The sequence below is a fragment of the Tenrec ecaudatus genome, chromosome 16 (genome assembly GCF_050624435.1).
Source record: "Tenrec ecaudatus isolate mTenEca1 chromosome 16, mTenEca1.hap1, whole genome shotgun sequence".
NCBI lineage: Eukaryota > Metazoa > Chordata > Mammalia > Afrosoricida > Tenrecidae > Tenrec > Tenrec ecaudatus.
In genome coordinates, this window is record NC_134545.1 from 23522000 (window position 1) to 23546160 (window position 24161).

Below are 24161 nucleotides of genomic sequence, written 5' to 3' on the forward strand. Positions count from 1 at the left end.
TTAGTTGCTCGTGAAAATCAAGGTTGCATGCAGGGTCCCCATGCAAAACCCACTGTGTTCTGGGTGGGTAACAGCTACGGGCCATCAGCAAGCCAGTGTTTTCGTGAGACGAATGAGGCAGGTGTAGATTATGCTTGGCCTTCCTGGTGATATCAAACTCCGTATCCTCAGACGGGGACTACTCTGCTAGGTCTGGGGGTAGTACTAACCTCTGAGAAGACTACCAAGAAACACTCAATAGGACAGGAGGTGGGTCACAGCACATCTTCATCCCTCCATCTCCTAGAAGCTTCGGCTGCCTGGTCTAAAAGCAAACCTCCCCTTCCTGCAAACCAGGTCTTCCTGATTCGCTATGGGAAGACCCAGGGGTCTGTCACGGTCAGAGGATGGCACTGTGCTCCCCCCCTTCTCCCCCAACCTCATCATTCAAATGACCCAAACTAAACTAAAACAATCTGATCTCACTGCAAGCAAGCAAGGTTTGGATTTCTGCTCTGCACCCAATGCCCACACCCTCTGTATCAGCTCTCAGTATCACTACCCCAGCCCCCCATACAGCAAGGTTTTGCCAGCTTGTTTCCAATGCTCAGAGCAAGCTGCCTTAACTCCCTAGTTCCTGGCTCCCCCAAACCTGACGATGCGCAGTTTTATGGGGGCAGGACTGACAAGGCTGGGTTACGGGAGGAGACAGCGCAGACAGCAAGGCTCAGCACAACACTGAGTCGCACACAGATGGAGGGCAGCCGGGCTCTCCCGAGGGCAAGCAGGCCCCCAGGAAAAGAAAGACCCAGCAACAGGAGCCAACGTTCACCAAGCACTAATCTGCCACTTCCGGTGCTGCCCAATTTATCAACCTACAACACAGGCTCCCAAACTGGCTGATTACTAGGCCCCCTCACTCTGGCAATCTAAAAGCTTTTGTACTATAGCCCATTCTCCGGGATAAGGTGTAGACAACTGTTGAGGCAGCCCACTCCCCCAGGACCCACAGGGTGAGTATCACCCGCTCTGGGAACTACTGACCCAGACCCTAAGTATACACGAGGTCCAGAAAGCTCAGTAACTTGTTCCGATAATTTGAAGCGAGCCGGTGACTCAAACCTGTCCATCGGGATACTTTATTCAAATACCACATGACACCACATCCCCAAATGGACTGACCTTGTGGGAAAGATTCCGTTAACTTACTGCAAATAGTTCTCTCCAGTACCATTTGGGAAAGACCACTTGGAAGGACTGAAGGTCACACCCAACTGCAGGAGTTTCCCAGGACTAGTCACTAATTAAGATGTTGGGTCACATTTGTATCCAGTGCACTCTAGAGCAAGGTCTTGAATGAGTGCCCTCAATGTACATACCCGCCCTTACGGTCCACCCTACACCAAAGTCTCATACCGACACAAGAACTGCACGCACCGGCAGGCAGACCAGGTCCTTTATGCAGGTCAACGTACAAGGTGACCCCAAGACGAGCGGTTCCAGTGTGGGCGCTTCCATTTCCCTCCCCCAAATCCTGATCCAACAGCTGCCAATGCCAAGGGGCTGGTGCAGGGTGCTTGGTCACGGGCAACGGTGCTGGTGCGCTGGCCCGCAGTGGGGATATGGGAGGGTGTCACTTCTTCACAATCTGAATGACATCTTCATCCTCCAATGTATGATCCTTCCCCACTTTCTGAGGATTATGTTTCACAGAGAGACCCCACACCAGAGCGCTGCATGGAAGAAAAGAACAGTTGGTGAACGTCACAAGCCAGCATCTGCCCTGCCTGCCTGCCTGCCTGCCTGGGTCCCACCCAGGCTTTAGCTCCCGCGGCTGTGCAGCGCCCGGGGCCCACAGGCTGTTTAAGGGCAAGCAGGAAAAAAGCATACATAAGCAGTTTAAGAAGCCTAGTAATATTAAAAGAAGGAAGCACAGGTTTGTTACAGAAAATAACCTGCAATAATTCCGATTGGAGATTGGTTCTGAAACATCTGAATGTCAGTTACAGACTTACAAATACCTGAGTTTTATTGGTTCAACTCAAACCACCAATGGTAACTGGTAAGAAAGAGGACTCTCCCTTCTTTAGAAAATGTTCTCCCCTATCAAGAACTGTGCAGATGTCTTACTGATTTCTTGTCATATAGGAAGGTATTTTGTACCTATAAGCCTTAAGTCGAAGGAGGAAAATTGGTAAACAAGACACTGAGACAGGACTCACAGGGGTTGAGAGTTAGCAGTGTCTCCATGGTGGCCCTGATGGTTAGGGATTATGCCAACTAGACACTCCTGGGTAAGAGTAGGGGCAGAGCCCGACCCAACAACTGAGTCTCGGCCTGATGACACCTCCTTTTTCTATGAGAATGAGACACTGGGAACTCTCTGTCCTATGCATGCCTTCCTCCTTGCTGGAAATCTGCCTGCCTCCAGAGGTGATCCCGTATGGGCCACCCAACCCTGAGAGCTGTGGGCAACCCGCTGTGTTTACACTGGCCCTGGGTCTACGTGACCCTGCACCCACCAGCATGTGATCTTCCTGCTTCGTCTTTCTGAGTCGTCAGCCTGTAGCTATGTGAGTCTGAAGAGGGCCCTGGCATGGCTTAGACTTAGGGACTTGAGCTGGATTGGGCTGAGATTCCTGCTTGGTATTTAGATTATTTTTTGATATAAATAAAGCTCCTTACATAGGAGTGTGGGGCTGTTTCTCTAAACAACCAGCCTAATATAGGAGCCGTAGTATTTATATATTCTCTTTGAGCCAAAAGGTATTTTAAAAATCCATATTTAAAAAAACACATTGAAAGAGATGCTACTAAAGGGGGGTGGGGGCTATTAAAACTCACGGCCATCACGCCCATCCTGACTCACAGCAACCCTACAGGACGGACAGAACTGTCCCTGTGGCATTTGGAGACTGTAACCCTTTTCAGGAATAGAAAGTTTCCTCTTTCTCCCGTGGAGCGACTGGTGGTTTCGAACCAAGAACCCTATGGTTAGCAGCCCAATGCATTACCACTACACCACCAGGGCTCCTGAGAACTATTAGGAACAGATAAAACAATTAGCAAACATAAGTATATTTAACTTTTCCCCTCAAAATAAGCAAATACATTTAAATAAATACAAGATAACTATTTTCCTATCTTTTTAAGAAAACTATTGGAGAAAGAAGTTAAATAAGAAAAAGGGAAGGTAGGGGGAGAAATGGGGTACCAATTACAATGATCGACATATAGCACCCCCCCACACACACACACACACAGGGGCGAACAACAAACTTGGGCAAAGAGAGAGAGCAGACGGTGTACAATGTGAAAATAATGATAAGGGTGGGGGCAGAATAAAGAAAGAGCTGATCACCAAGGGCTCAAGCAGAAAGAAAATGTTTTGAAAATGATGATGCAACATATGTAGACATGTGGTTGATACAAGTGATGTATGGATTGTTCTTGTTCTAAGAGCCCCAATAAAATGATTAATTTTTAAAAAGCAAGAAAAGAAAAAGCTAAAATGAGTGCTACAATGTTGTGTGCGGTAATATGAGCTGGACTAAATCACCAGGGGTGAAGCAATAGGCCCAGTTCACGTTGGATTCCCAGTCAACAGTGAAGAATGAAAGAGGAAAACGGAAAGCGCCATTAGGCAAACCATCCACGCTCATCCGATGGAGGCAGAAATCGGGGGGCGAACATTTGAAGAGATTTGAATCATCTTTAAGAATCTCCTGCGCTTGACACAAATGGATGGATGGGATTGTGATAAGAGTTGTACAAGCCCCCAGTCAAATGATTTAAAAAAAACGAATCCTCTAAGACACTTGTCAAACACTGTGAAGAAAGATGGTAATCTGCTGGAGAGACCCAGCAGATGCCAACTGAACCCAATCGTCCAGGAGGATCCCTCGCAGTCAGCCGCGTCATGAACCTGCCAACAGAGGTACTGAGAAGGGCACAGCACCGTATTTTATGGGATGCTATCCAAAAAAGGCAGTAACTTCATTTCATTTAATGTCATTCCAGAGAAAATTTCACAAAACTTCCAAGACGGTTCTACAAAAGAACAAGTGTCCACAGTGAGGAAAGAGTGAGAAAACGGAGGGACACCGGGTAAGTCTCCAAAACACAAGAACTACGCATCGAAAGGAAGAAAAAGCGGAGAGACCCAAATTAGGCGTGTAGGTTAAAGTTACATGAGTTTATATTTCCTGTTGTTCACTGTTGTCTGTCTGAGCTGTTTAACGTTAGAAAATGAGGGATATAACAAAACTCTAGTTCTGCAACTTTCTCCTAAGTCCAAAATTAGTTCAAAATACACAAAGCAGTGAAAAGTAGGAAAGAGAAGGGCTGTCTTCTGTCCTACCGTGAGCGTTGGCGAGGAGCTGCGACACTGGCGAGAGCTCGCCGTGTGGGGAGATGAGTTAGCTCGGGAACATCGGGCTGCGGTGCCACCAGGCTACGGCCCCTGAAGAGGGCCCTGGAGCGCCCTCAGGCCAGCACCCACGCTTCTTTCAGACCAGGAAAGGAGGAACTAGCTCCCCATGACACTCACTATTTAAATTCCTTGATGAGGTTTTTGTGAATCTTCATGCAGAAATCCTCCACGGTTGTCCTGCAGTCGGGCAGCACGACCGGGGACGTGTAATCCGGTAACTGGCCTTTGGGTTTGGTGTAACTGGAAGAGAAGAAACAGAGGTTGCCTTCTGCTTGGAGCGTTTCATGAGCTGAGTGCAAACCCGCCCACCACAGCCCCTGGGAGGGTCCGGTCAGGTCAGCATAACCTCTAACCTGAAAAAGACCTCGACATGACCATTGGATGAAAGGAACCAATTTGTGTATTATCCAAAAGGAGAGGTTTTGCTGATGAGCGCCAAATGCTAGCATTTGGGGATTGGCAGTTCACACCTACAGCAATATTCTCTTTTCCTTAGACTTACATCCGCACTAGTTTCAGGTAGTCCCAGATCTTTTCCAATAGGTCATCAAAATTCCAGCGGTGGTGAGCAGAGATGGGCACACAGTGAGGCACCTTGTAGATGATATCCAGTTCCTCAATGGAGATCTGGTCGATCTTATTTAGCACGTAGATGCAGGGGATATAGACTCTATAGGAAAGAAGGCAGTCATTCTGATCACCATTTCTTCAGCCAGGACCCCACCACATGAGGAAGACCAGTGAAAAAAGGAATTTTTAAGGCTTTTCGAAAAAATAAAGTCCAAAAACTGAAGCATAGGTACTGAAAGGTAACAAAAACCAGGCTCGAGTTCTGACCAGAGAGACCACAGGCTGCAGCAGAAAATGACGCGCTCTGAAGCCGCGCCGGCAGGCTGTCACTGCCTGTGTCCAGGTGTGTGTCCCAGCAAATTACTTACCCTCCTCTGGGTCAGGTTGCTACGGAGTTGTATGAAGGCCAGTAAGAATGTAAGTACAATTTCGAACAACATTCTTTAAGGTAAAACATACAGATTCTAGCCATGTCAATCACATTCCTAGTATTCAAATCACTACCGCTAATCTGGTTCCTAATAATTTGGCAAACACAACTTCTCAGGATTCAGATGGCTACATCAAACCAAGTGCTGGCTTCTTGTTTTCAAAGTAGGAACAAATAAACTCACCCAATAAGCAAGCCGGAAAACAAGTAGAAAATTCTATCAAAATGCCAGGAGTTGCTTTTCACAGTGGCTTGATCTGACAAGGGCTTAATAGAAGCGTCTCACGGAAGAGGCACGCAGCCAGGCCCTGACGCTGGAGAGGGTAGCCCTGGCTGACCTGCTCAGCCCCTTTCAGGGATGTTACTTCTGGGGTACAGGGTTCCTCTTCTCAGAACCACATGACACAGTGCTTGGCAGAGCAAGCAACTAGATGAGAAACCTGATGATCAACATCAAATTTCCACACAAAGGATATGACCATGAAACTCGCCCTTATTTTACAGCTAAAGAAACCCAAGCTCCAATAGTCATGAAGATCAAAGCCTACAGTTAGCCCCATTGTCCCATGGATGATTCAGTATCATTTCCATCCGCAAGCTAACAAGTCAGGCACTAGCCAGTCCACTGGATTGGTACCTGTTTCCTTCCACCACGTCAATAAGGTCATCGGCCGTGGCATCGCTCCGCAGCGTCACGTCGGCATTGTGGATTTTGTATTCAGCCAGAATGCTCTTCACGGTTTCCGCATCCAGCTCACTCTGAGGGCACTGCACGGGCCAAGAAGACACCGACGCGTCAGAGAACAAAAGGCTCTTCCATGAGCACACACCCACAGCCCTGCAGAGCCCCGGCCAGAGCGCGCACTTCTCCCTCGAGCCGACTCTCCTGGGGGAGAGCGCAAAGCCTAACGCTTTCTCAACTCGAAGAAGGGATCTTCCATGCTGCGAGTGACAAGGACAGACTCCATGTATGTAATCAGAACATCGGGACTTCTAGAGGGAAGCTCTCAGCCCTCAGTAAGAGGACCTGGAAGCAACGTCTAGAGACCTGATGACACGCCCACCGGAAACACTCCACACTTCTCCTTGCAGGGTCTCTGTCTAAGGAATCGGATTTGCTGATTACTCCAGCCCCCAACCAAGTGTCCACCTTCAAGTCTGTGTTGCCACTGGTCTACTCTCTTCATTAGTGCGAGCTGAGCCAGGCTTGTGGTGTAAATGCGGATGGACACAGCATTCATAGCTTCAGTACCTCCTGACAGCACTACTTAAAAGATCTCAAACTTCCCCCTCCTCCAAACCCAGTCTATCCAAAGCCTGGCCATTTAAATTAACAAGAGGCCATTTTTTCCTAGCTCAGGACAAAAAAAGGAAAAAAAGAAAGCAATTTCTGATTGTCTCTCATAACTCTATGTATAATGTAATCCCTATGCGTTGCTTTCCAAACCTCTCCAGAATCAGCCCTTCCTCACCCCTCCATCGTGACTAGGAAGCCATCGCCTCTTGTCTGGGTTACATCTGCAATAAGCTCTCAGTGCTCGCTGATTTTGTTCTCGCCCCCCACCTGTTCTCAACTCCCCTAGAATGGCTGCTAGCAGAAAACGGAACAAGTCTCTTCATCTGTAAACTGCGACATGCAACATGCGCTGCACTAACTTCATCAAAGACAACACTCAGGAAGGGTTAAGAGGAATGGAAACATGAAACAGGACAAGAGGCTAAACAATGTTACATAGCGGTGACTACAATCAAGAAAACAAAATGTGCACCAATCTGAATGGAAAGCTGATTTGTCCTGTAAATCTTCACCCAATTAAAAGTTAAGGGAAACACAGGAAATGGAAACTACCAAGGTTGGGGAGGGGGTGAAGAACCTAGAAGCCTCCTCGTGACTACTGATGGGAATGGACAAGGAGGCGGCTGCCAAGAAAAGCCGTTTGGCAGCTCCTCACAAGGGAAATGTACAATTGACACATGACCCCGAAATCCCACTGCAAGAGACTCTGAAAGCCAGGGCAAGGGCACAGACGCACATACACAGTCACTCCATCATCATTCGTCACGCACGGCAGCCCAAAGGGGGGCCCGCTCAGTGTGCATCAACCCAAGAACGAGTGGCAAAATGTGATACTTCCATAAAAGACATTCTTTCACAAAAAGAAGTGAAATTCTGATGTTATGGCACAAATAAGCTATGAAAATATTATGCAGACTAAAATATGTCAGATCCTAAAGCACAAATATTGTATGCTCCCTCTTATCTGAAACATCTAGAAGAGGCACAGAGGCAACATAATAAGCAAACAAAAATCATGACAAGTGGAACACATACGGTGACAAACATAAAAATGATCAAAGTGGGCAGAGATTTCATTTACCTTGGATTCACGACCACAGTCAAGAAACCAGACAGAGGACAGAGTGCATTGGGCAAATCGGCTACGAAAGAACTCTTTTGAAATGTTTAAATGTAAGGATGTTACGCTGAGGAACACCCAAGCCGTGGTATTTTCAAACACCTAACATGCATGTGAAAGTTGCACTGAATAATAAGGTAGAGCAGAGAAGCATCTTTGCATATGAATGATGGTGAACTACGGTGCTGGCCGAGAACAGTGAATGTGTCGTGCACCGCCACAACAGCACACAGATCCTGGAAGTCTTGAAGAAGCTAGGTCAGAATGCTCCACAGAGGCAAGACTTCGTCTCATGTCCTGACTTCCTGCCTCCAAGCAGTGCTCTCCTCGACGTGCTCTTATCAGAAGAGACGTCATGCTTGGAAAGGGGACGGGCAATGAGACACAGAAAGGCCCCCCAGGAGATGCATCAACCGACACAGGGGCTGCAGCAATGGGCTCAAACATGGAAACAAGTGTTAGAGCGGTCTTGTTCTGTTGTACACAGGGATCATTATAAAGCCGAAACCAACTCAACAGCACCTAACAACAGTGTTACACAGCAAGGAATTAACATTTTGAGGACTAAGGTGCACCTGACCCAAGCTATTATATTTTCTTCTTCTTTTTAAAAAAAATCATTTTATTGGGGGCTCGTACAACTCTTACCACAATCCATCCATCCATCGTTGTCAAGCACTTTTGTACATCTGTTTCCATCATTCTCAAAACATTTGCTTTCTACGTGAGCCCTTGGTATCTGCTCATTTTTCCCCTCCCTCCCTAGTCCCCCTCCCCCCATGAACCCTTGATAATTTATAAATTATTATTTTGTCTTATCTTATACCATCCAACATCTCCCTTCACCCACTTCTCTGCTGTCCGTCCCCCAGGGAGGAGGTTATATGTAGATCCTTGTAATCTGTTCCCCCTTTCTCCCTCACCTGTATGGCTACTCTCACCACTGGTCCTGAAGGGATCATCTGTCCTGGATTCCCTATGCTTCCGGTTCCTATCTGTACCAGTGTACATTCTCCGGTCCAGCCGGATTTTTAAGGTAGAATTGGGATCGTGAAAGTGGGGGGGCCAAGCTATTATATTCCATCACCTCCTATGTATGTGAAAGCTGATCACTGACTAGGAAAGGCGGGAAAGGCTTGGTGAGTTTGAATTATGGGTGGTGAAGAATACGGAAAGTACCTTGGACTACGAGAACACATATAGGTCTTAGAAACACAGCAAAAATGCTCCTTCGATGAAAGGATGGTGAGACTCTATTGCACGACTTTGGACATCTTATCAGAAGAGAGAAGGACATCATGTTTGGAAATATGACATCATGGAAAAAGACATCATGTTTGGTAGAGGGTAAGCAAAATGAAGGCCTTCAATGAGATGGACTGGCACACTGTTTGCAACAATGAGCCCAAACATAGCAACAATTGTGAAGATGGCGCAGGACCAAACAATGCTTCATACCGTCCTGCTGTACACCGGGAGGTTCTGAATCAAACCGACTGACTACATGACACCTAAAAACACAACCAAGGCTGTGGAGAAGAGGGAATGAGCGAGGGGTGTTGAGTTTCTGCTTGAGGTTTGTACAACTGTCAGAAACAAGATAGTGGTGATGGAACCACAAGTTAGTAAATGTGAAACATGGGTATGTATCCCACAGTAAGACACACACATACACCCAAAAAAGACAAAGAAGCGGAACAAAGCACTAGGTGAACTCCTGTTGACTCTATGGACCACGACTCAAAAGCGTTCACGGTCCTACGCTGCCTCCCTGCCTTATGCACGCAACTGCCCCCCAACCCCCTACCCCCACCCCGCACTGCAAGCAGTGCTCTCCTCGCTGCCGGACATGCTCGACCCAAGACAGCCACTTGGTCCACACTTCCAGGTTCCCCCCAGGATATACCTCGTGTCTTCCCCACGTTACTTAAAAGGGAAATCCCCATGTTACACTCCTGCCCTTTTTTACTTGGCCCTTAGATTTCTCATCTTCTAATAAGCTATCTTTTACTCGTAACTTTGTTCTCCGTTACATCCCCAGAGCCGAAACCAATGCATGCCAGTGGTAGCAGCTCTCTACGTTTGCAGAGACTATGTAACTGCAAATTCAGACCTCAATCTGAAGGACACAGCAAGACTGCCCCTGCTGTCCCCACTGCACCCTTCTAGAACCTGAGGGCTCGGCACGTCCCTGCGGCTCTTACACAATTCAGCCTGTCAATGATTCTCAACAAAGTAGCTTTCCTCCATATTTCAGTGTAGTTAGAAAACAAAATATGAATAAAGGGGGAAAATTCTTTTAAAAAAAAAGAAGTACCTAACAAACAAGTCAACCTTTTCCCATAGCATCATGACTTCTCTCTGCTTCTTGCATTTCCAGCATCACCAGGGCACTTCATGTAAATCCCCTGGTGTTAGTCAATATTTAAGGCCCTGCACTAAACACAATGGAAAATACACAAGAACCACCAAAGAAAACTGCATTGCGATACACAATTTACTCGAGAGATGAATTGCTCAGGCAGACATGAGCATCACACTGTTAAATATATGTTGTTCATGGGTCAACTGTGCTTCATGCAAGTTTAAGATAATCCATACCCCCTATCGCCCCAAACAGACAACCCAAAACAGGTAATCAAGTTGCAACACTAAGTCTCCAACTGACACTGGTCCTTCCTGATGGCTTCTCTGCAGGTCTTTGCGGCATCCTTACGTGAGCTCGCCAACTTCCAAATGTCATCATTAATTCCCACCGCAGCCCCACATCCCGCTCCCCACTCACAGTGGCTGTAAGATTAATGCCTCCCTTGTCCTTCTTCTTAAAGCCAATGTTCGGGGACTTGCTGTTCAAACGAATCCCAAAGCCTTCCAGCTCGTTCTCAATGATCTTCTTATGCCCCAAGGGCTTCAGGACATCCAGAACAATCAGGATCAAGTTACAGGTTCGGGCCACTGAGGAATTTGGGGGGAAAATTTATACCTAAGCATAGGTCAACAGAACCATTACCAATTCATTATCGAGAATGTTTCACCCTTTGCTACAGCAACAAAGGATTCTTAGGGGGTGTATATATACCCACAAATCAAGTCCCTAAGATTATAATGTTTTTCTCCTAAAAGAAAACACAGCATGTGCCTTGAAGTACATTTGTCCAAGAGTGGCCACACCTAGTAGACACACTAGTAGGAAAACTAATCAGAGTAAAAGTACTAAAGACTATTAGCATCTAATCATCTAAATATTGAATTTTAGAACAATTTTAAAAGACTTAAGTAGAAAGAACTTGAGAAAATAAAAGATTATCTGGTTACTTATTGACATTTTTCTGCTCAGTGGTTAAGAAGAGTGTCCATCGATTTTCTTGTTCCTCATCCATAAAAAGAAACAGAATATCAAAGAGCACCAGACATTTGAGAAAAAGAAGAGTGCTTTAAGATGAAAGACAGCTATCAAACACGGAAAAGGGTGAGCACAACAGAGACCAACGAGGGAAACGGAAGAAAAATTTTTAAAAAATAACTACCACTTATATCCACAATTGTTAGCTGCTGTCAAACTGGCTCCTGATCTCCTGGTGACCCCATGAAAAATGGAAGAAAGTTGTTTGTAGTCTTGGAAGATATTATACAGACTTTGGGTCACATTCAAAATAATAATACAAATACTAAATAATGGAAAGACAAGGGAAGGTTTCTGACCTGACCTCTCATCCTAGCTTTGGATTAAAAAAAAAATTTTTTTAACCACTACATAGCTGCAAAGAGAGAAGCAGGGTAATGGGAGCTGTAACTTTAGTACAGGCAAGACATGACGGCAGCCTGGAACATGCTGGTCACAGCAAAGGAGCTGACGAGAAGGGACAAAAACCAAGGGGAAAAAGACAGATGGCACTCATTACGGAGAGAGGGGGAAAAGTGCATCCTCTTCTATCACTACATTTAAGAGGAAGAGGTTCAAGGTACCTAAAGGGCTTCGAAATACAGAGTAAAAACAAAACCAATATGCACTGCCCTGATTCTGACTCAGTGACTATAAAGAGTGGAGTAGACACGCTCCTTAGGGTTTCTGAGACCGGTGATCTTTATGTAGCAGACCTTCTCATCATTCTCCCCAGAGCAGCTGGTGGGGGTGGGCGGGGGGGGGGGAGAGAGATATAAAAGAGAACTGGTGGATTTGAACTGCTGACAGATAGATAGCTAGACAGACAGATAGAGAGAAAAGAGAACTGGTGGATTTGAACTGCTGACTAATACTTATACCACAAGGAAGAAAAAGTTACTTATATACCACCAGAGAATTTCTAATCCAAGAAGACGGCTTTAAACTAAATGAACAAATTTGTAATCTTTAAAATGAAAAAGAATTAATACCTAAAGCAAGTGCTGTCCAATAAAATTTTCCACGGTAACAGAAATATTCTCATCTTGTGGTGTTCTGTGGGCGGCCGGAAGTCACATGCGGAATAGCACCAGGTAAGGGGATGATATCCTGGAATGATGGCAATGGCCTACTCACCTGCAATGACTTGGCGACCTCTACCTTTGCCATCCTTGGCACCTTCAATGATTCCAGGGAGATCCAGAAGCTACAAGATCAAAGACAAAGAAATGGGAAAAAAAACAGTTATAAATCTGAACAGATAAATTGTTTTTTTTCAAGTATCCAAAATTTAAATCTAAATTCAATCTTGTTATAAGTAAGCATGTGACTATTACTTTTACTAAATATCAGCTGTAGAACTTTTCATATATTTTACCCATTAAAAATGCCCAACAGGCCTGAGATAAAATTATAAGCTGAGGTTAAGAGGTTAAATAACTTCAGCAAAGTCACAATCTTAGTAAATTAGTGACAGAGATAAAATTATACCCAACATTGTGGGGTCAAATTCATTATTTTACACTAGCATCTTTCTGTGGTCCCCATGAGAAACTGCACCAACTCCTGAGTCCAGATAATAGATGAGACCTTTGCAGATCTCCCACTCTCCCAATTCACAAATATTTCTATAGCTGCTTCTGACCAGGAGAGCATGAGAGAATCACCTGGGGGAAATGCTTTAACAGCAGATAGCTGAGCCTCACCACAACTGCCCGTCAGTTTGTCATACTGTGGTGGTTGGTGTGTTACTGTGACACTGACCTCTGTCAGTGGTATTTCAAATACTTGCCGAGTCACCTAACATGAACAGGTTTCAGCAGCACTTCCAGACTAACAGACTACAAAGAAACCTCTGAAGAATTGGCCAGAAGAAATCTTGAAGGCAGAACTGAATCACGGTCAGATACGGAAGACCTCATGAAAAGCAGCAGCCGGTGCCACCGATGAGCCCGAGGTTGGAGGAAGCGCGGCCAGTCTGACACAGATGCAGTCAAGCTTCGAGACCCTCATTAGTTGAGGGGGCCCGACTCAAAATGAGAAATGGCTGGAGGCAAACATCATTTACTAACTGGCACTTGGAAGGAGGAATCTAGAAATAATTAGAACGTGTCAAAAATTAAATGAAACCTATAAAAAATCAACAGTCTGGGCATTAATGAGCTGAAATGGACTGATACTGTCCATTTTGAATCAGAAACTCATATAATTTATATGCTGAGAATGAAACAAGAAAAATCACACAGACGTCATCATTAAAACTGACATTTCAAGTCCTGGTAGCACACTGGTTACCTGCTGGGCTGTGATCTGCAAGGCCAGCAGATCGAAACCACCAGCCGCTCCATGCGAGAGGGGAACACTGAGTCCTGGAAATGAAGCGCTCACCATGAGTCTGCATGGACTCGATCGCATCGTGAGTTTGGGTTTGGGTATCTTGAAGTACATAGACAAAGTCTGTACACAGAGATAAATCCACTGCTGTCATGTCTGTGTTAGGAGTATATCTATCCGCCCTCAAGGAAACCCAATCAATACAGCTATTGTTCAAATTCATACACCAACCACAAAAGTTAGTGATGGAGAAGGTGAAAAATTCTATCAACAGCTTCAATCTGAAAATGACCAAACATGCAATCAAAATGCATTGATAATTACTGGCAATCCGAATGCAAAAGTTGAAGACAAAGATGAGGGAACCGTAGTTGGAAAATATAACTTTGGTGCAGAAACAAAGCTGGCGGCTGCATGACCTGTAGCTTCACTGCACATACCTTGTGACAACAACACTAAAGGCAACTATGTGGGTGGGCTTCTCAAATGGCACCCACAGAAATCAAACTGACTGAATCTGGGGGAAGAAAGGAGGGAGAAGCTCAGTGTCAGCAGCTAAAACCAGACCAGGGCTGACGGTGGAACAGACCATCAATTGCTCACATCTAAATTCAGGTTAAGCTGAAAAAAATAAATCAAGTCCATGAGAGTGGAAACACAGCCATGAGTCTATCCCACCTGAACTCCAGGAACAGCTCAAGGACAGGTTTAACTCACTGAACACTAATGATAGGAGACTTGAGCTGTGGGGGAGAAATCAAGAACATTATTCATGTAAAAAGCAAAAAGCTATTACAAAAACAAGAAAGAAAAAACCAAAGTGTATTTTAGAAGAGACTCTGAAGCTTGCTCTTAATAATAGAGTAGCTAAAGCAAACAGGACAAATGATGACGCCAAAGAGTGGAACAGAAAATTTCAGACGGCAGTTCAAGAAGATAAAATATTATAATGAACTATGCAAAGACCTAGTTAGAAAACCAGAAAGGAAGAACACACACTGCATATTTTAAACAGAAAGTTTGGAATGATATATGTGTTAAATCCCAACTCATAACATTTTTAATTACCAGAATTGGAAAAGGAATACCGTATATGCTCGAATATAAGCCGACCCGAGTGTGAGCCGAGGAGCCTAAGTATCACCTGGGACACCAGAAAAACTGATTGACTCGAGTATAAGCCTAGGGCGGAAAATAAAAAACGCTATTGGTGAGTTTCAATAATCAAAACAAATGAAAATGAAATTACTAAAAATTGAGACATCAGTGGGGTCATGTATTTAAATATTTATTTTAAATAAAAAACATAAATAAAAGGACAAGTCATTTAACATTAGTAAACCAACACAGTAAGTGGAAAATAGGCTCAACAAAAACAATAAGGTATCAACAATGATACCTTAAGAGTACTATTCCCTGAGCGCAATCAGCAACCAAGCTAAAATGTAAAGAGTTCAAATCCTTCAAAACTGGATTCCTCATCATCATCCGCATCCCAGTGCAGAGTTTCAGCTGGTGTGAGGTCATCATGGACGCTGTCCTCACTGAGATCGCCATCATCACCATCACTGCTGTCATTTTCATACAAAGCGCAGTCTTCACTGCCATCCACAGCATTACTAAGACTACATTTCTGGAAGGCACGTCGCACCATGTCTTCTGGAATGTCTTCCCATGCATCTCGAACCCACTTTGCTATTAACTCTATGTCAGGCTTCATGAGATTTCTTCCTTTTGTTAGTGGGGCTTGACCAGATGACATCCATTCATGCCACATCCTTCGCACACGGTCTTTAAAAGGCTTATTCAAAGATACACATCATAGGATGGCTCTGATTGGTTAGATGTGAGTAAACAAACATAAAAAGCCCTGCAGTGTCAGCAGGGCTTTGAATGAACAGCAGAGAAAGGGAAGTCACCCACAATTTAATGGGCACTTGGGGGGAGGAGAAAGGCGCCAGCGAGATGTTACACCTTGCTGGGGTACCACTGACCCGTATATAAGCCGAACCCCAGTTTTTTATTCAAGCCTGCATCAAAAGAATATGGAAAGATTTGAGAATGATGATGGCAACAAATGTGCTTGACACAATGGATGGAGGGATGGATTGTGATAAGAATTGTAGGGGCCCCCAAAAAATGATTAAAAAGAAAAAAGGAGATGATGGCAACATATGTACAAATGTGCATGATACAACTGACGTATGGATTGTTATAAAAGCTATAAGAGCCCCCAATAAAATGAGTTAAAAACAAAAAAGAATATGGAAAAAGTACACAGAGTCACTGTACCATAAGGAACTAGTCAACATTCAACCATTTCAAGAGGCAGCACATGAGTAATAACCAAGAGGACTGAAGTAGAAGTCCAAGTTGCACTGAACTTGGCATTAGCTGAAAGTAAGGCTTTAGGAATTGACAGAGTATCAACTGAAATGTTTCAAATGAGCTGATGTCACACTGGAAGCACTCACTTGTCTATCCCAGAAAATTTGGAAGACAGCTACTTGGTCAGCTCACTAGCAAATCCATATTTGTACCTGCTCCAAAGAAAGGTAACCCAACAGAACGCCGAATCACATGGACACACAACTTACTGAAAATCATCCAACAGTTGCAGCAGTCCATTGACAGGGAGCTGCCAGAAGTGAAGGCGGATTCAGAAGACATGGAACAAGGGCTATCATCGCCAATGTCAGGTGGATCTTGACAAAAAGCAGAGAATACAGAGAGATGCTCGCTTGTGTTTTATTGACTGTGCTTGGGGATTTGACTGTAAGAGCCAGAACAAACTACGGATCGCCTTGAGAAGAATGGGGATCCTGCAATAGTACCACAGGGACCAAGAGGCAGTTATGCAGACAGAAAAAAGGGCACATTCGTGGTTTAAAATCAGTAGAAGTTGTTATAACTTTCACCATACTGGTTCAGTCTGTGTGCGGAGCAAATCATCAGAGAAGCCAGATTATCTGAAGCAGAATGTGTGTGGCCTCAGGATTGGACGATGGTTTATTTACAACCTGATATATACAGATCAAACAGCCTTGCTTTCTGAAAATGAGGACTGAAGCTTTGCTGATGAAAATTTAGGAGCACGGCTTTCACTACGGATTGTAATTCAATGTGAAGAAAACCAACATCTTCGCAACGGGACCAGTAAGTAACATCACGATAAAGAAGAGAAGTTTGAAGTTGTCAAGGATTTATTTCGTCTTGCTTGGGTCCACAATCAGTGCTCGTGGAAGCAGCAGCCAAGAGATCCAACGACACGCTGTACTGCGGACGTTCGCTTGCAAGACCTCAGTCAGTGTTGGAAAGCAAGCATCGTGCTTAAGGGAGTAGAGAACGCCTGACATAAGCCGTGATATCTTGAATTTTCTTATACGCATGTGAAAACTGAACACTGAATAAGGGAGATGGAAGGAAAATGGATGCATTTAATTGTGGTGCTGGCAAAGATATTGAAAGTAGCATGGACTGCCAAATGAACCAAGAAATCTATCTTGGCAGACGTACAGCTAGAATGCTCCTTAGACGCAAGGATGGTGAGACTTGGTCTCATACTTTGGAAACACTGGCAGGAGAGACCCATCCCTAAAGAAGGACACCGAGCTTAGTAAAGTGGAAGGGCAGGGAAAACGAGGAAGACCTTCAACCAGTTGGACGGACACAGTGGCTCGATCACTGGGCTCAAACACAAGAACAAGTGCAAGAATGGCACAGGACCGAGTTTCCTTCCAGTGTACACAGCAGCGGTTCTCAACCTGTGGGTCATGACCCCTTTGGGGGTTGAACGACCCTTTCACAGGGTCGCCCAATTCATAACAGCAGCAAAATGACAGTGATGAGGTAGCAACGAAAATAATTTTAGGTTGGGGGGTCCCCACCACGTGAGGAACTGCATGAAAGGGCCGCAGCCTTAGGAAGGTTGAGGACACTGGTCTACAGGGTTGCTATGAGTCAGAAGTACTCGACAATACCTAACAGCAACAACACAGCTGAGCCTCGCATCTGTAGATTCTAATTTGGAAGGCCAAGTAGAGTTTCGACACGGAGCTGTATTTCAAAATATTATACTAGCAACTGATGTGTATGCAACCTTGACGGAAAATAACTACCTGGGATAAGCAAAGCACTAGTAAAGAACGCAGTGGGAAGCCTCTCACTTCCTGAACTAAAACTTTACTTATGCACAGAAGTCAAAACAGCCTGCTGGTGGTACAACAAAGACCAGTGGACAGACTGAGAAGCCAGAAGGAAATCCATCCGCCGACGCACAGCTGATCTCTGCCAAATGGCTATTAAGTGGGAAAGAGATCGTGTGACAAATGGCAAAACTGGACAGCAACTTGTAGAAAAATGAAGCAAGACCCATATTTAACACCATACACAAAAACAAACTCAAGATGGGTCAAAGACCTAAGTGTAAAACCTAAACCACGGAGATCATCGATGAAAGAAAAAGAGATAATCCTAGGGCCTTAATAAATGGCACACACTATCAGACAAGTGAAAACAAACAACAGAGGACAAATGATGAGGACTTCATAACAATCAGACATGTACGTGCATACAAAACTTTCAGTAAGAAAAATAAAAAGAGAACGTGAAGTGGGAGAAAAGTTGGCAATATCAAACAAGGGATTCATCTCTAAAATATAGATGACTTCAACACCTCAAAAAGAAAAAAGAAAATCCAATTAAAAACGAGCAAAAGAACTCTCGCAACTTGAGCCCAAGTGGAAATCCAAGAGCAATCGCATGCAAAGATCAGGGCATTCTGAGCCCGTGGCCAGGCCAGGCCTGGCTTGTCATGCTCTGAAAGTAGACTCAGGGCACGGAATAACTACACTATTAAGTCCCAATGCTCGGCAAACAATTCTGCCATTTGGGCTGGGTCACTAGGACTGAGGCGGGATCAGCTTGAAGGGTGCCGATGAAATCATCACTGCTCTTTCCGTATAAAAGGCACAGACTGAGAAGGCGGAGCAGAGACTCACGCCTATTCTAAAGCTACTGCAAGGCCATCTTTCTTCTTCCAGGACAAGACTTTCCAGTTACACATCAGGAGAGGATAAGAGGAAAAAGAAATGCTAGTAGTGCCCACTACTGAGACGACACCTGAGAAGAAAGGGCGCAAAGAACAAATTGCACTGGCAATAGACACTGATGGAGCTTTTCTAGGGGAGAAACACGGCAGAAAACTAAAGTCATAAGGTGTGAATGTTACAGCTATTTGTTTTGATTTTGCTGTACCAATAAGAAAGCTTAGTTGGAGAAAACAGAATTGTGTAAGCCAGTATCACTGAAGGTAAATTATATACAGACAGCAAAACGTTTAAGTGAGACATTAGTTTTTTTTTTAATGAACTGAAAATTTCCCTGATCTCTTGACTGCTGCTTCCATAAGCACTGATTGTGGATCCAAGCAAGACAAAATCCTTAACAACTTCAACCTTTTCTCCATGTACAATGGTCCGGTTGTGAGGATTTTAGCCTTCTTTCATAATCCACACTGAAGGCTGCAGCCCTAGATCTGTATCCCCAAGTGTGGTCATGCTTCCTCAGCTGAACCTTCATGGAATGTGGGAAGACTACCACTGCCTAAAAGCAGAAGGGCACTCCCTGAGGCAATGAATTCCTGTCTGAAGGGGTTCAAGTACTGGCTGGTCCACACCACCACCTTCCAGGAGTGCCCTCACAAGGCATATGGACCACATAGGCAACGACTGGCCTGCAGACTGATGGGCAGTGTTGTGAGACATTTGAAAATGAATATACATTCAGAATATATATTGGCAGCAAAGGTAAATACCCATGTACAAATATCCTGTCAAATCTATATATACTTGTGGGTATATCCCCACTCTCCCATAACACCGTATAACAGTATCCACCTGTTCCGTTTAACTTGGCTACTCCTCTCTGTCTTCCCTGCCTCCATCACTCTTGCCTGAGCTCCCTCTTATTGTATCTTGCCTTTCTCTTCATCCAATTCAACACATGCCTGTCTCATAGCCACTGACTTGCCTCTGTTCCCATCCCACCCCCCTTAGTAACTATCGATGGCTATTTTTCTTAGTATGAAAACATTTTCTTAAAAAGAAAACCTTTTTTTTTTTTTACTTTTTACAATTGTCATCTCATACAATATTATCTGACCCTTTGCAACTGCTTCATTTCACTCAGCATAGCATGCCACAGGTTCATCCTTGTTATGGTTCTAGATTTTTCATAGATCTTTACTCTTCAACATTATGTAATATCCTATTTTGTGTAAACACATAGTTTGCTTATCCTTTCTTCCACTGGGGGATATGTAGGGTGTCTCCATCGTTTCGCTATTGTGATGGTGCTGTGACGAAATGGGTGTCCATGGCTTGCCTTTCTCTAGGATATATACCAAACAGAGAGGCTGGGCCACATAGTATTTCTAGTTCTAACTTTTTAGGGATATGTCAAACCACTTCCCACAGTGAGTGTAGCCGTTTATAGCCCCACCCACAGGGCATGAGGAGCCCAGTGTCTCCCCGCCCTCATCAGGTCAGACACCCAGTGAGGCCCTAAGAAGCACGCCTTGAACACATTAAAAATGCTGGCCTGCTGGCCTGACTCACCTGTATCTTGGCACCTTTATATCTGATGACACCAGGCACAGTGGTCAGAGTAGTGAACTCATAGGCTGCCACCTCAGAATACACCCCGGCCAGATTACTGAGCAGCGTTGACTTCCCCACAGATGGAAAACCGACAAATCCAATTCGCGCGTCACCTGTCTTGGCCACATCAAAACCTAAAATACCAATCAAGGTTAAAACAGAGGAAGAAAGTTATTTCTGGAGCACTATTTAATAAAGTCACATTCTGGTTGCCTACCCTCCCGTGTCAAACTTTCCAGTTTGCCTTTGAGGAAGTTAAAGCACACAGAATTCCATGTGCAGCCATTTATCGCATTCACTGCAATGTTAGACAGAACTTTATCCCACTTCCTCCTGGAATGGATATACAGCTTTCAAGTATCAACAACACTTAAGGTCCAAATAATGAATATAAATTTTCAAATAATTGGCCTTTTTATCTGTGAAACCCTGAAAACTATAGAATGGATTGTTCTTCTCTTGTCTACAGAAGCTGCAAACATGTTCAATGCAAAATGGGTGGCAAGTATACAGACCTTTTTTCCTTTTGGTTCTAATAACCTTCTCTCTTTTGGCTTCAACTTATTCTTTCTACCTTCATTTTTCTTTACATCGATCCCCCTACTTGTTTATCTTGTTGCATGGGGTGTCTGAGGTTAAGTCAAAAAGCACTGCTATTGAAGTCCCAGCTCATACTCTCACAGGATATGCCAAACAAAATGTGCTTAAACAGAGTTACAAACAAGTTCTCACAGTAATGCCCTTGTCTTAAGTTTCCTTAGGGTGTCTTTTTCAAAACAAACCAACCCAAAAAAGGACTAATCTAAACAGTGGCTTCTGACGGAATCTACTGTGTCAGTTACATTCAAGGCAGTGTTCAGGTCAGAAGGTGACAGTGACAGTGTTTGGGGAATTCTAAAGAATCTAAATTTTGTTAGGTTTTCTCAAAGGGCCCAGGAAAATCCCAGGGACATCTTCTGAAGAAGTTTTTTTAAAAAAGAGAGAACACTGCATTAGCGATAAAAAGGCCAAGTTTAAGTTACACAAAGGTAACTCATTGTTCAAGGGTAGCAAGGGCTGTCCTGTAAGAATTTCATTAGGAAACCTTACCGTAACCATCCTACAACCATTACCATCCTTACTCTTGGCCCTTCAAACTTCATTTTGTTTCTAAAACTCAAGGCGCATTTAATAGGGACACATCTGACGCTCCTGAAGATGCCTGAACTGCCACTTTGACATGAAATTAAGGAGCAAAGGTTTCTTCAGGGACATGCTGCAGGATGATGCGTGTGTTGAGAAACAACAGCTCGGGATATTTTCTACACAGGTTTCTTACACAGGGCCATACTAGTCTTCTCTGTATTGTTCTAATTTTAGTATATGTGCACCTGAAGCAAGCACAATTGTATTTTAAAACTACCAACCAACACACTGTCGTCCAGTAGATCTCAGCTCATAGTGATGAGCTCACAAGGCAGAATGCAACTGCCCCACAAGGTCTCCGAGACTCGGACTGCCTCTCCTTTCTTGGGCAGAGCTGCTACTGGCTTTGAACTGCCAGCCTATCCATCAGCAGTACTAAGACTAACCAACTGTGCTACCAAGGCTCCTGCTGAAACTTCCAACGCAACACTAAACTCACTGCCATCTAATCGATGCCAACTCACAGTGCCAGGTAGAACTATCCAATGAGTTTCTAAGACAGTCACTGTTTATGGGAGCAGAGCCCCATCTTTCTCCCATAAAAACCACAGATTGGTGTTTTTTCAGAGAAAGACTAGATATTCAAAATAAATAAAAAGAGAAAGAGACCTGAAGAGTAACACAAACCTTCTCCTGGTCCCCCGCCGCCACCACCTTTTGGAGTGATGAGTTCTCTGCGAAGCTTAGCCAAGCGTGCCTTGAGCAGCCCTAGGTGGTGGGCTGTGGCCTTGTTCCGCTGGGTTCGAGCCATCTAGGAGAGGAATCACAGTCAGAAGCCGTTTCCACAGGACAAAATAAAAAATCTGGAGCAAATGCTCCCTTAGCCATGAGTGACTTCTTTCCCCTCTCTGCAACTTTTTATCATTTTACTGGGGGCTCAGACAACTCTTATCACAATCCATACATACATCAATTGTGTCAAGCACCCCCTCTCTGCAGCTTACTAATGTCAGTATACCTATTTTACTGACTTAAGAAGAGTAGGAATTCTCTTTCCATCACCCAGCTCATTCCTCTTATTAATAAGCAAGCAACGGTGGCTGGTAGAGACTTGACCTAGGCCGTGCCACAAAATACAGGGGCCTTTTCTACTGCTTGGACCTCAGTGGGCCCTCACAGTCACCAATTCCAAATGTCTACTGAGATCTGAGATTTGCAAGGCTGTTATCTTTACCGACTTTACCAAATGCAAACCAGGTTCACTTCTAGGTATTGGTCTCACATCCTGATAACAAGTGGAGGGTTATTCCAAGAGAGGAAGATCCTCAAGGGAATGGATTGATACAAGGGAATGGATTGATACAAGGGAATGGATTGATACAAGGGAATGGATTGTAATAATAGGCTCACAGCATAGAACCAAGTGGTGTTGACTTCTTTTGCACACAGGGTCACGACGAATTGAAACCAAAAGAAGATTCTTGATGAGATGGAGGGGCACAGTGGCTACAACAATGGGCTAACACAACAATTGTGAGTATGGTGGAGGATCCAGCAGTGTTTCCTCCTGCTGCACACAGGGTCACTATGAATCAGAACTGGCCGGATGGCACCCAACAACCACAAAACCAATCAGTGCTATCTGGTCCATTCCGACTCATGGCCAATCATTTGGAAAAGGGAAGAAAGGGCAGAATTGCCCTTGTGTGTTTCCAACACAGTAACGCTTTAAGAGGGTGGAAAGCCTCATCTTTCTCTCACACAGGGGCTGGTGGTTTCAAACTGCTGACTTTCCGGTTGGCAGCCCAATGTGTTACCATGATGCCACCAGATGGCACTTGAAAAAAACAACCATCTTTACTGAAACAGGTCCTCTTTCTCCTGTGGGTTGGAACTGCCGACCTTTTGTGGTTTGACGTCTGGTGCTTTAACCGCGGCGCCACCAGGGCTACTCTGAGCCCCTCTAGCAATCGAACCACACAATACACTGGGAAGAATCAACTGTTACTGACTTCCTACTTTCATCCTCGGGAGGCTGAGCATCAAGGGAACGGGACGAGGGGAGAGGAGGGATGCTGCAGCCCGTGGGCGGGTGGGCATCGAGGTAAGGGAACTGGACCGTGTAGATTGGGAGAATGACGTTGGAACGCAGGTATATAAATAAAAGGGGAAACACACTAAGGGTCTCAAGATTGGGGGCGCGGAACGCGGGGAGGCCCAGCTGCAGGGAGCCCGGGTCTGAGGAACGCGAATGGAGTTGAAGGAAAAGACTCCAGGCTGACAGCATGTGGGAACGCGGGCCCGGGCGGAAAGGGGCTGGAGTTTGGAAGAACACCGGGGCCCGCGCTGACGGGGCTATCGGAAAACCAGGGAGGTGCCACGCCACCGATAAAAGGACGCAGAAGGACAGGGAGTGCAACGCTGGCTGCGCCTATTACCTCGGCTTCGATCTCCGCGATCTTGGCTAGGGTGCTGCTCATCGTGGCGAGCGCCTAGGTGCGAATGCCAGCGGCCCACCCTCGCTCTCCTCACACACGGGAGCCGGCCTGCCACCGCCTCCGGGAGCCACGTCAGTGCGCAGGCGCGGCACTTCTCAACCTCGCGAGAGTCTCAACGCGAGACTCCGACTGTGCGCTAGGCTCCGCCCCCTAGCCGACCCGGACCCATCCCGCGAGCCTGTGCGGTGTCATAGAGCCCGCGAGAGTTGGGGCCAGAGAGGCCGCCCCGTCCGGGCTTCGGGGAGAGCGCCGAGGGTCGCGCGCAGCTCGGCCACGCCCCCGCCAGGCCTGCGCCCGCCGCCTGGCTGCGCGGGCCGCGCGCCCCTCCCCGCTCC

At 45.3% G+C, this 24161-nt stretch overlaps 1 protein-coding gene and 1 non-coding gene across 2 annotated transcripts; both read right to left on the reverse strand.

The window, feature by feature from the left end:
- Positions 1-1102: 1102 nt before the first annotated feature.
- Positions 1103-23924, reverse strand: DRG1 (developmentally regulated GTP binding protein 1). The gene is made up of 9 exons (XM_075534015.1): positions 23767-23924; positions 22016-22139; positions 20162-20337; positions 12348-12417; positions 10614-10783; positions 6049-6179; positions 4914-5081; positions 4529-4651; positions 1103-1712 (listed from the first exon to the last, which is right to left on the reverse strand). The coding sequence occupies exons 1-9, from the start codon at positions 23806-23808 to the stop codon at positions 1613-1615; spliced, it is 1104 nt and encodes a 367-aa protein (XP_075390130.1). The 5' UTR covers positions 23809-23924; the 3' UTR covers positions 1103-1612.
- LOC142430024 (U6 spliceosomal RNA) lies at positions 21483-21586 on the reverse strand. The gene has a single exon (XR_012780515.1). It is a non-coding gene; the product is annotated as a U6 spliceosomal RNA (small nuclear RNA).
- Positions 23925-24161: the final 237 nt, after the last annotated feature.

What these genes read in the sequence shown, in the direction of transcription:
- DRG1 (XM_075534015.1), bottom strand. Translation starts at nt 23,808, where the DNA reads ATGAGCAGCACCCTAGCCAAGATCGCGGAGATCGAAGCCGAG. An exon ending in TCGCGGAGATCGAAGCCGAG is followed by an intron (nt 22,140 to 23,766) that starts GTAATAGGCGCA and finishes TTCCTCTCCTAG; the next exon opens with ATGGCTCGAACCCAGCGGAA. An exon ending in CGGCGGGGGACCAGGAGAAG is followed by an intron (nt 20,338 to 22,015) that starts GTTTGTGTTACT and finishes TTGGTATTTTAG; the next exon opens with GTTTTGATGTGGCCAAGACA.